Below are 13,252 nucleotides of genomic sequence, written 5' to 3'. Positions count from 1 at the left end.
GAAAATATTTTCAAAGAATTAATGTATTTTTACTGTATAATCAACAGAGCCCCTCCCAAATCCTCGGGCCATAAAATTCACAATTTTGGAAGAGGCACTCTTGCTCATCATAACAATGTGCTTAGTTAGTTTATTTAATACCCGAAGCAGAGAAGAGGATTTTCAAAGAATTAATGCATTTTCATTATATAATCAATAGAGCCCCGCCCTAACACCAGAACCCCTGACCCTGGGGCCATAAAATTCACAATTTTGGAAGAGGCACTCTTGCTCATCATAACGATGTGCTTAGTAGGTTTTTTTAGTACCCAGAAGCAGAGAAGAAGATTTTCAAAGAATAAATGCATTTTCACTATATAATCAATAGAGCCCCGCCCTAACACCAGAAACCCTGACCCTAGGGCCATAAAATTCACAATTTTGGAAGAGGCACTCTTGCTCATCATAACGATGTGCTTAGTAAGTTATTTTTAATACCCAGAAGCAGAGAAGAAGAATTTCAAAGAATTAATGCATTTTCATTATATACTGAAAGGAAAAAGAAACGCACAAGAACATGATATGGGAAAATTTTCTGACTATGTGACCGAAAATTATGAAAATTGGACAGTTGTTTATTTTGGTTACTTTGCACTAAAATCACTTGTCAAAACTACTCAACCATGAAATGTATGGCATCACGTAGGGGAAATGATAAATAGTCAAAAACACGTGCATGTTAATGATGATAATTTTGTAATAAAATTTTGTAGTACCATACTATGCATTAGAATAATAGACATCGTTTTTGCATATTTGCAGTCAGTATAAATTTCTTGCTATCGTGGTATGGCTGGCGGAATCTACTGTGGGTTTAGTAATTGAATTCAATATTGCATAAGTGAATAAAAAGGCAAAAACATGCTGATGTACAGATTGTTTTCAACTTTTCAACCAAATAAAAGTGTTTTTTGGTTGTCAGGGAGTGAACTTAAAATGTTTCCAACCAACCATGACGGTGACGTTGGCGCGTATCAGCGTCACAACAAGATAGGGCTTTTCATCACGCCACCTCGGTTATTGTCAAGGCATTATCACCGAAACTGATATTTATACAGCAGACAAACATACTCACTTTTTTCACCCTAAACTGACAGAAACTCTCCGCTCTAATTTGGGCCGCGAACTTGGCCAGCTTACGTCAATTTTACTCTCAAACGCACACGTACGCGTCGTTTGCGTAATGTTTTTTAGCATGTTTACTCTGGAAAAATGAAGCTAATATTTGTCAATACTTTTTTACAAACATTCACGAGTACCAAATCTGCTGGGTTCTGTATATTCTATCCTAAATCGAAAATTCGTGGGATTCGATTGAGCGGGGGGATTTGTTGACTTTGGAATAATACAGCTAATCTCAGCTATTAAGACTACCGTCGGAAGGATTGACTAATAATGCTATAAAAAAATAAATGCTCTGGTGAACTCAATGCACAGGAAAATCAAGTTTGTTACTGATGCGAAAGGGAGATTATGAGAATTTTTAGTTTTATTTTGGGGGGGTGTCACCATATTGATATCAGTGTCTCAGGAACTATCCCTCAAAATCGCAAAAAAGTTTGGTAACTTGTTGATTAAAGATAAATTAAAATGTATGATAAAAATGCTGAAAAACATATTTGAAATAATTGTTTTAATTTAACTCAAAAGTTTAATATGCGTTTCTTAATCCTTTCAGTATATAATCAATAGAGCCCCGTCCTAACACCAGACCCCCTGACCCTTGGGCCACAAAATTCACAATTTTGGAAGAGGCACTCTTGCTTATCATAAATATGTGTTTAGTTAGTTTATTTAATACCCAGAAGCAGAGAAGAAGATTTTCAAAGAATAAATGCATTTTCACTATATAATCAATAGAGCCCCACCCTAACACCAGAACCCCTGAACCTGAGGCCATAAAATTCACAAATCTGTAAAAGAGACTCTGGCTCATCTTAACTATGTACTTAGTCTATTTAATACCAAGGAGCTAAGAAGACGTTTTTCAAAGAAATTATGCATTTTCACTATATAATCTATATAGCCCCGCCCTAGCACTAGAACTACTGTTGGCAAATCGGACAATTTTAAGTAACCGGTTACTAGCTTAATCTTCCGATCGAGTACCCGGTTACTCGGATGATTTTTTGCTATAGTTTCCGTATCTATTATTAACCTCATCCTTTCACTTATTGGTAAAAATAAACCTCAAATGCAACGTATATGAATTTTAATTGTATACAAATACAAACTTTAAAACACACAACATTTTAGAAGAATATTGATTTTAAATGTCACGTGAAACGGTCCGTTTGTTTTCATTTAAGAAAAAAAAAACAATCAACACATGAAGGAGATACGTGTTGCGATCAAGGAGAATTAATATATCCTGTAATTATTGCTGATTGTTTTTGTGGAGTTTCTTGCAAGTCACTGGTTTCCGAACTTTGTTTCAATCTAAGGTGATTAAGCATATTTGTAGTTCCACCTGTATATGACAACTCCGATTCATATAATTTGCATTTGTCAGATTTTGATTCAGACTTTCTTTTAAAATATATCCACGCTTTGAATGTTTGCGGCGGCATCTTGTGAAGGTGTGTTCCTCTGACTATCACAGGTCTAAATTAGGTAATTATAACTCAGGTCTTCAAAACATGTGTCCACCTGGTAATCAAAGCCATTAATTATATACTGTTATGAATTTAGGTGGGCCTGTACCTTGTGCCAACCATAGTTATTACTTATGATTATTATTTTACCTTAGCATGGATATTTACACATTACTACGGAGTGTAGATATGTTATTTCAAGTGATTTTATGTGTTTATGCCAGTTTATTGATAATCTATTAGCTTTGATTGAAAGCGAAAGTAGAAACATGCCGTTTCACAAGGACTTAATGTGTTGTTTACATTCGTTCGGGATGTTGTTCTCGACCCTTGTGGCATTAAAATATGTGTCATTACGCACAGTAGTGCTTACCTGTGTTTATTTCATGTTTTACCATCCACCATAAGCGATATTTTATCCATAATCCATGTTTACAGCCCTAATGTGCTTCGATTTCCCCCTCTGTTTTTCATTACTTCGGCTTGAAGTTTCGCACGTGCTACCTTGGTTGTTAGACGCTCGCTGATTGGATAATGACGTGACTCTTCTGTGTTTATAAACAGAGAGGCCCGTTGAAGGTACCAGTTTGGGATTTACATTTGTCGGATATAGATTGTGATTACGGAGCCTTAGAATGGCCCAGAAGGTGTTATTTAATAACCCATCCAAATTACAGAAGGTGACTATTTAATTGTAATAGTGTGCACCTTCTCCAGTTACCAGAGTTTCCCTTATATACTCCTGACATATATTTGTTTACATTAGCAACGTCTGCTACCGCCCCTTCATTTCCATATCGTTGCACCTTCGCTTCCAGAGTGGTGCACCTTCCATTTTTACACCTTCCCAAAGTATCCTGGAGGTTCCAAAGATCGCGTTTGTTTTATGTACTTTTATACAATAAATTATTACATGTTTCTTTTATACACAGACTTTCTCTTGTTTTGTTGACTGTCTAAAGGTACAGAGCCCACGTATTATTATAACGAAAAGCTGTAGAGTTATTTATACCGGGTCTATTACAAATATTTAAGGCACGGCAGATAAATATTATATTAATCTTATATTAATTTCGTTACAATACGCTGTGAAAACTTATCAAAACAAATCGATCCCAATGGTGAACCAGTGGAGGGAGCCTTACGGTAATTAACGGTAATTAAATTAGGGAAATGTGTCAATATACATTTACAAATAGAATAAAAATCATTTTATACGTATTTACTATGAAAAACGTATTTTTATCCCAGTAACCGAATAGCAGTTTTACTAACCGATACTCAAATCGTTCGACGGTTAACCGGGTACTTGTTGCCAACACTAACTAGAGCCCCTGACACCGTGGCCATGAATTTCACAATTTTGGTAGAGAAGACAACGCTCATTACATTCATGCCAACAATTTGCCTGCTTGATATCCAGGTGTAAAGAGCTGAGGAAGATTTTTAAAGATTGCAATAATTTTTGTGGTTTTGGCCCCACCCCTCAGGCCCCAGGGGGGCGAGGACCATGAAATTCACAATTTTTGTTCCTCTTCACCAAAGATGCTGTAAACCAAATTTGGTTGAAATTGGTTCAGTAGTTTCAGAGAAGAAGCTGAAAATGTTCAAATGTTAATACACGACACATGATGGACGACGCACGACAGACGACGAAGGACAAAAAGAGATAGCAATAGGTCACCTGAGTTACTCAGGTGACCTAACAATAAGGCTTGGGCCCGGTTTACATAACAAAGGTTTGGAGCTTTTAATCAGTCTTGTAACTCGACAACTGAAATTCAAAAAATTGCTGATCATTGGAAATATATTTACCTTACTTATTATTTTTAAACATACAAAATAGCATGAACATTTTTGGCTGAAATTGTGTCCACAGGCCCCTTTAAAAGTATGAAGAGTGTAGCTATTAGAATAAATTTTGTCTTTGATTATGTAATTAGTGGTATCAGTGCCTATACTTACAATCAGTTTGTATTGTTGTAAGGACACAGTTTTATGGAAAACACACAGATCCTAATTTGTTTAAGTATATATCATTAAAAATAATTATCAGGAAATTAGTTAGCTAAAATTTCATGATCATTTTAATTTTTATTCAGTAGATAATTGTTTAGCGTGGTATAAAGTTAACATGCATGTACATGCATGAAACTAATTAAAATCTGGATTAAGGAATCATTTCATTTTTCAATGAAATAGTAATTAAGTTATGTAGAAGCGCAATTGACCTTCTGCATGCAAAGTAATTATTGGTCTGACTGAATAAATATCTTAATCAGGAAAACATTTAACTTACTTTTGCGTTTTCTGTGCAGGTGTTTTACATCTATTTCTTCTTCCTCTTCACTATCACTCAAAGCATCACCTCTTGATGAATCAGGGTCACTGGCTATGGACTCACAATGCACCATCCCTTCTTGCCTTGTTTTCTGAAATATTGTTTTCTCTTCAAATAGTGCAACTTTTTATAATAAACAGTATTTATTAAAGACATTGAATAATTTTTTGATGCTCATATTGTTTACACCTATTTGAATCAGTACAATAAATATAGATGTTTTCACAAATAAATATCAAATAAACCATTCTCGGTGCTTAATCAATATCTATGTAGTAAATGTATGACATGATTGTTGGGTTTCTTTTATCAGTATTTACCTCTGAAGCTTACTTACATGTATTTTAATAAATTCTGCAATGATTTGTAAAATAATGCATTATTGTTGACTTTAGAGGTTCACAAATGCATGGAAAGATGAATCTATAGAGGATATCTATATTGTGTGATTTGATATTGGCTTTATCAGGTCGAGACCACTACCTTATATGGAAGGCAATTTTCAACACGTGACAATGTCTTCGTCACACCCGTTCTCCAATCAAGTGAATGAGTCCCAAAGCATGACAGTCTACTACGTGTTTACGATTCAATGGCTACACATGGTTTTTTGTCGGTTCACTACACAATATAACTCATCACCGGAAAAACTGTAGAGCTTCTTTACCACTTTATAAGACCGAAATTGAAAGATTATATTCTAAAAACATTGCTCCATGCTCACATTTAACACTGGAGTTGTTTTAAATGATTAATAAGTTGCTTCGAATACCGTACAAACGCTTTGACATTTGCATGTACATAAAACACTTTCTGATAATATTCAGGGGCTAAATAATAATCGCACACCTCTCCTGCTGTCTAAAACCAAGGACCTATAAACTACATGATAGCCCTGCACCTCTGAGTCTTTGAACAATGGTTTAGGTAGATGTATTATAAGTTGATATAAGGCTTCATAAAGCAAATTCTGTAAATGTGAGCACAGAAATGAAAGATTGTACATAATTTTACAATATTTCTTTCATAAATCTCAAAAGAAATTGAAAATAGATTTCCAAGGGACAATTCAAGTTGCCTTTTATTTTCAACACAGCTAGGTACTTGTAGTAGCCCACAATGCATTGCAGCTCATTCAGCAGTAGGTAAAGTAAACAGGTAGCTAATTTACATGCAAATTTATTCTGACGTCAGAAAATCTAGTGGTCTCGACCTGTTTATCCAACAAGTTGAAATGGTGTATATATATTCGAGAGGCTTAAAGTTTATCATTCAACGAGTTGGATAAAGCCAATATCAAATCGCACAATTATAGATGTTCTATTTATCTCATACGACTTTCGTTTTAGCAAAACTTTAAGACTTTCCCTGTGAAACTACATGAATGATTGCTTATTCAAATTAATGATGCATAACTTGATTACGTAGCACCGTTGATGTTGAAATGCATCGAAAGAAAGTAGATTGTGTTCAAAATTAAAAATTTTTGCTATCTGCGTCTTTGAAAACATCATGCAACAATTGCTGGAGCTTTACATCAAACGAACCACTGACTAAAAATTTTTAAGACTATGGGGATCATGAAAATCAATTCTTTTCATGTTTGCATTACAAAACGTGCTAGGAAAGGCTAGGAGCCTATAGTTCACTAGATTCATTGCTGATCAATGGTAAGTTACATCTACATTACTAGGTAGGCATATGTAGTATACTATAAGAAAGCATTGTTGAAGATGTCAAAGAAGTCTTATAACAACAACTTAACTGGTAGGCTTTACTTTCTCCGAAAAACATTTAAGAGGGGGGGGGGGGGTTAACATCTGTCTTCAAGTAGCCAATACAGGTTCCTTGATAAAATAAGACACTTTTTGGACATATACCAGTCTTTTTCTTGCTTTTAACGACATTATTGCCCTTAATCATTCATTTTATAAAGGAAACAATTTTCACAAATAAAAGTTTTAATAAAACTAGAAATATGTCCATAGGACATGAATGCCCCGCCGAGGATGTATTAGTTAAGCAACATGAAAATTTGTATGTGTATAAAATTTGATCAGAAGTTGAATGAATAGTGATGCAGCTGAATTGCTTGTTTGGAGAATATAGGTAAGATCCAGCATCCGAAGCAAGTCTGGTATTGTCCATCCCTAGATGCATCATCCATGCAAGTTTGGTTCCGGCAGGGCTTATAGTTACAGTACAGGCCACGAGTTTTCCTCAAAAAACACGGGGCCCCGTGGACCGCAAGTCCACGCTTTAGCGTGGACCACAAACCTTGTCGGCGTCTTTGAAGTCAGCGTTTCTGTGCAACGGTGTGTCACAGTTCTGATGATAAGTATTTTATACATTCTCATTGCCTTTATTAAATAAAATTAAATCAACTTTCTTTCGAAATATTTGTTGTACTTTTTCCATAATTCAGTATTGGTAATTTCTCACATACAGATAATTAAACTAATAAGATGCCTTAAAACTTAATAACAACGTACTCGTGTCCGCAAAAAAAAATATACAGTCAAGTTTCAAGTTAAATACTAATAATATTATTCACATATAGTTCAATAGACCATTAAGAGGAAACATACTTTTATAAATGAATTACTTGATTGTCTCTACTTTCGATTTTGATTTTAATTAACTGCGTTCAATTAAATCGTTGATACAAAATCGTTTTCCCCTACGTATTACATATCAGATGCATGATTATACTAAGTGAATTAATTATTATGTAAGAAATTAAAATGTACATTTACTATGTGTAGATAAATTTAAAAAAAAAGGTATCAGACTCGCACATTAATTCTGCTCTTTGATACCGATACTCGGCGAATCCTTGGACAGGTTCAGATGAGGATTATTGCAGGTAGACTAACACTAAAAATCTGTAATCATGTAAAATATGGAGATAAATATTAAATGCTGTAAACTCGAAAATCCACTGAACAGGCAGAGATAATAATCTGAATAATTTCATTAATTAAAATAGTGATAAACTTAGTAAACACGCTGAATACAAAAATCACAGCCAAATTTTTGGGAAATGAAATGTGCTAACTTCAGTACGAATATTACTTCATTCTGAAATATTTTGTGTGAAAAGAAAAAAAAAACGGTTTGAGAAAACATATCTAGATATTTAGCGATTTTTACCCCCCTTCTAAAAAAGCGATACAAATCAGCTAGTTAAAACTTTATCAGAAGTTCGCAAATTTATGTTATGTTTTTTTTTTAAATCTTAATCTACGGGATACATTCTTATTTGTGTCTGAAAAAGGATAAATAAATTAACAAATACATGCAAGTTTATAATTGATGTTGTAGTAAAACCTGGAAGATGAATTTCGCATATCAGTTGAGTGTGTTACATGTATACACTTGCTGTGTTCAGAGCTAAAGAATTTGAAAGGTGTGATAAACATACGACGCCCCTGGCCCACCGGCAGAGACCCAATATATTTTTTTTTACAGGTGTGAACTCGGAACTGACCATAAGATAGTTTCAAATCACAAGAGAAATTCTTTCCAAGTAAACAGACTTTCAAGGTCACATAGCTTCATGGGATTTTGATTGGCAGGTGATGAACGAGAATTTTGTGCATACAGCATATACAGAGAACAAATTAATTGCATTAAATGGATATGAACATAAATGAATATAAACAAAAGTTGTGGCAATTAAATAGAATTATAGAATAATGAATTGTGACCTCAGTAACTTAAATAAAATGAAGAATTAAAAAAAATTACAGACTATATATTAAAAGGGAGTTGTATGAATCTCTCTCTCTCTCTCTCTCTCTCTCTCTGGTATAGCTTTTTATACACTTTACAAGAAAAGACAACGAATTAAAATAAGTACTTACACTGAAAAGATTTTAAAAACATAACGTAGAGATTACTACTCTATGAAAATAATGTTTGCTGTTACGAGAAATACGCTTTGAAATTATTGCATTAATTTCGTGTTTCTGCTGACGATTTTCGCATTAACATTCAGAATAATTCAAGATGAACAAAATAAATGTATTTCAATAAGGTATATAAATTGTAATGCTTGGATCGTACACTAGTACTGTACATGTTAAAACCATGAACATAAATACAGCTCCGATTAAATTTTATACTGTACTATGTATACAGTGTATGTGACACGAATGCCGCTAGACGCCATTTCGTCTTCCTTTGTTACGTGAACACACGAAATTAAATTATTCATTTAAAATAAAATTCATAATTTTGATTTTGTGACGTGGATGAATAATTTTACTAAAATATAAATTTCTAGACACATAGTTAATTCAAATGAAAATCATTTAATTTTTTTCTACCGATATCTAATCTCAATATCATGCGTGTCATTCGAAGTCCAATATCTGGAAGAATAAAAACGATTTTTATATATACATTACAAAAGTTATAATATAAATTGTCATCAAAATTTATAATCAAATTTTTCATCAGAAACAAACGATTTTGTCTGTAATACTATTTACACAGTGCAGCTTGGAGGAGAATTTTCTGGACATGCTCCGGACAAGAATTCTCGGACGGACTGACAGTTGGTCAGCCGGACGGACAGCCGGACGGACAGACTGATCACTATAGGGCGCCTGCCGAGCGGGGCCCTAGTTAATCCCAGGGGATTCATTGTACTTCTCTCTCATCACTTTTTTCTTCATTTATAATAAGAACTTTTTCAGTAATGATAGAATGAGGTTTTTAACCTACTACCTTAAAAATCAATAATTTTCTTGAATTTACATAAAGCAAGTAAACAAATAAATAAATTACTAAAAATAAAAAAAAAATATATCTTCTATAAAAAATATATCTATTTCTTGTTTTAAGAATTCAATGAAATCAGAACTCATTGTGTAGGGTATTTCAACAAAAATAAAGTAAACATATTTATACTTCAATCTACTTAAAATGACTTAACTTCAAAACAAATTTCATTTGCAGACAGAGGTGGTAATTCATCTCAATGTAACACAAAAAGATAATGCTTTGGATTTTCTTCAGAAGGAAAGCTAATTCACCCAAGGGACTAATTCATTGCAGTATATCCCGTTTACAATGGGAACATTTTCAGAAGTTAGGCGAGAGAAATTTAATTTTTAGTTTTACGGATTTTTTTTCAAAAAAATTGGGTAGGAGGAGGGAAAAAAATAAAAAAAAAAAATAAAAGGAGAGAGAGAGAGAGAAAATGACTGCAAGTTTTTTATCATTCAATTAAGATGTGATCAAACCTTTATGTCTTTAGCCATTCGTTGCAAATTTGTTTTGCTGGATGACACATGGAACTCATCATATTAGCATTAAAGATTGACTTATAAAAATATCACATACAAGTGTCAATTTCTTGGACATGCCAATTTACAATTTTTCAGACACTCAAAATATAATGTAACTTTAGAGCTCTATTAACATTTTCCAACACAGCATAGGTACATTTCTCAAAGATCAGAAGTCATTGGACTTATTATCATCCGAGTAATAAACTAGCTATCAAGCTAGTGACAGAAATTACTGTTGAAGACACAAAATGAAGGATATCAGCTAAGCCTTTTATAAACCGCAAATACCTGGTACTTTTTATAAAGCTGAAATCACAATTGTACCGACCAAATTATTTGCTGGGGACAAATTTGATAAAATATTTAGATTGAATCACTTTCAGTAAGTACCTCCATTATTTAGTAAAAGTATTGCCTGTATCTAATCTCCTTGAAAGCCCTAGGGTATGAACAGAATAAATCATAAATTGAACCAGTGTATGCAAGAAACTAGCTATTTTTGAGAAACGGAAAGGATCATTTAAAAAAAAAGAATATGATTTTTAAAACAGCAGTAACCATACAACGATAAATAAAAATGTCATCCATGTTTAAGGACTAAAATTAACAATATGTCTTATTTCAAATACATGTAAAAACGGCAGGGTGATCAAGTAAGGCTTACTATTATTCACAAGTCCTAGATTTAATGTTTATGCAGTAAACAAGCCTAACAACTTAAATAATCTGGAATTCAAATCAAAAGTCCACCAAAGAATACAGAGATTAATTGAAGACTGTGCATAAGTGGGACTCATTATGAAAGAAGCCTTACTATACATACCTTTCTATCAAACAAGAGGCCCATGGGCCACATTGCTCACCTGAGCAATGTGGATAGGGAAAAAGCAGAAATCAGTTTATACCCAGTAGTGGTCTAAACCAATCCTTAAAAGGGGAATGGTATGATTTAAAAAAATGAACAAACTTGAATCTTTACTAACTAAGGATGCATGTATATTTCTTTGATTACCGTATATACTCGCCTATAAGTCGGTTTTTTGGGAGTTAGTTTCTGGTATAAAACTCATTGTCCGACTTATAGGTGAGCTATCAAAAGTAAGGTATAAGATCAGTCCATCTGAAATGAAAGCTTAATATTAAATACAACCGACTTATAGGCGGACCGACTTATAGGCGAGTATATACGGTACCTGTGGCTTTATTGCCCTTCACATTTTAACTTACATTGTGGCCCCGCCCTATACCCCAAGGGGTTATGACTTAGACAAAATTGAATCTACACTACCCAAGAATGCTTCCATATGAACAGGACTAATCATAGCTTTGCTATTCATGAAAAGAATTTTTCTGCATGTAAAACTTGGATTCCATGTTGTGGCCCCGCCCTACCCCTTGGGGTTATCATTTGAACAAAAATTGAATGTCCACTGCCTGAGGATGCTTCTATAAAAATATGATCATTCATGCCTTTGCTATTCTTGAGAAGAAGATTTTTAAAGAATTTTTACCATATATTTCTATGTAACACTTTGATCGGCCATTGTGGCCCGGCCCAACCCCCGAGGGTCATGATTTGAACAAACTTGAATCTACACTACCTGAGGATGCTTCCCTATAAGTTTCATCTTTCCTGGCACAGTGGTTCTTGAGAAGAAGATTTTTAAAGAATTTTCCTATATATTTCTATGTAACACTTTGAACGGCCATTTTGGCCCCGCCCAACTCCGGGGGGTCATGATTTAAACAAACTTGAATCTACACTACCTGAGGATGCTTCCTTATAAGTTTCATCTTTCCTGGCACAGTGGTTCTTGAGTACCTGGTAGAAGATTTTTAAAGAATTTTCCTATGTATTTCTATGTAAATCTTTGATCCTCCATTTTGGCCCCGCCCTACCCCCAGGGGTCATGAGTTGAACAAACTAGAATCTTCACTACCTTAGGATAATTCCCTATAAGTTTCATCTTTCCTTGCGCAGTGGTTCTTGAGAGGAAGTTTTTTAAAGAATTTTCCTATGTATTTCTATGTAAATTTTGGTCGGCCATTTTGGCCCCGCCTTACCCCAGGGGTCATGAATTGAACAAACTTGAATCTACACTACCTGAGGATGCTTCCCTATAAGTTTCATCTTTCCTGGCACAGTGGTTCTTGAAAAGAAGATTTTTGAAACATACCATCAAATTTTTATAATTTCTTAATTATCTCCCCTTGAATAAGGGCGTGGCCCTTCATTTGAACAAACTTGAATCCCCTTGACCTAAGGATACTTTGTTTTAAGTTTGATTGAAATTGGTCCAGCGGTTCTTGAGAAGAAGTCAAAAATGTGAAAAGTTTACAACGACGATGACGACGACGACGACTACGACGACGACAACAACGACAGACAACGGACAAATTGTGATCAGAAAAGCTCACTTGAGCCTGTGGCTCAGGTGAGCTAATAACACTATAGACGAAATTCTCTTTACTTTTAATGAGGCCTAGTTGAAATGCAATGCCAACTGGCCAAAAACCTCATTGAGAGTGTAGGGCTCATATATATTAGGACATTTCTGAATGCTGAAGATGCTTTTAATTGTAGCTTAAATCATTTTATAAAAATTTTAAGCAAAGTTTATTTCATACAATTTGTTTTACTAAGCCCTTCCCCGTCTGCTTTTGTTTATGTTTACCAATATTATGTAATTGGCATTCTGATTTCCTGTCCATCAGTCATTGGTCAATAGGTCAAGAAACTAGTCATGTGACTTCTTATCTTTCGATGGTCCAGGACAGCGTCAGTACCAAGCTATTATTGTCTCCATTAATCCATAGGATTACTAAATAATCATCGACCATCCGATTTATCTTTGTGTGTATTTACATTCAGTGTACTTAAATTGTGTTTTTGACGATGTAATTCTGTGGAAAAACTTCATTGATTAGTGAAATTGTGATATTAAAAGTTACGTATCTCAAAACAACAATGGCGACCA

The 13,252-nt window shown here is 34.2% G+C and overlaps 1 protein-coding gene across 1 annotated transcript in view; it reads right to left on the bottom strand.

Annotated features, from left to right (window-relative positions):
* Nucleotides 1-4,387: 4,387 nt before the first annotated feature.
* LOC134259626 (uncharacterized) overlaps nucleotides 4,388-13,252 on the bottom strand; it is a gene marked incomplete at its 5' end in the record, with an annotated part of 129,161 nt that continues 120,296 nt past the window's right edge. Inside the window, 2 exons of the mRNA XM_062742228.1 lie at nucleotides 4,388-4,407; nucleotides 4,933-5,065. Of these exons, the coding sequence (XP_062598212.1) occupies nucleotides 4,388-4,407; nucleotides 4,933-5,065 (153 nt within the window). The remainder of the gene's footprint in view (nucleotides 4,408-4,932; nucleotides 5,066-13,252) is intronic.

This window comes from Saccostrea cucullata, unplaced genomic scaffold (genome assembly GCF_032062105.1).
Source record: "Saccostrea cucullata isolate Sc308-1 unplaced genomic scaffold, CSIRO_AGI_Scuc_v1 ctg600, whole genome shotgun sequence".
Lineage (NCBI taxonomy): Eukaryota > Metazoa > Mollusca > Bivalvia > Ostreida > Ostreidae > Saccostrea > Saccostrea cuccullata.
The sequence above is the reverse complement of the archived record's forward strand: the minus strand, read 5'-3'. Positions and strand labels throughout refer to the sequence as shown.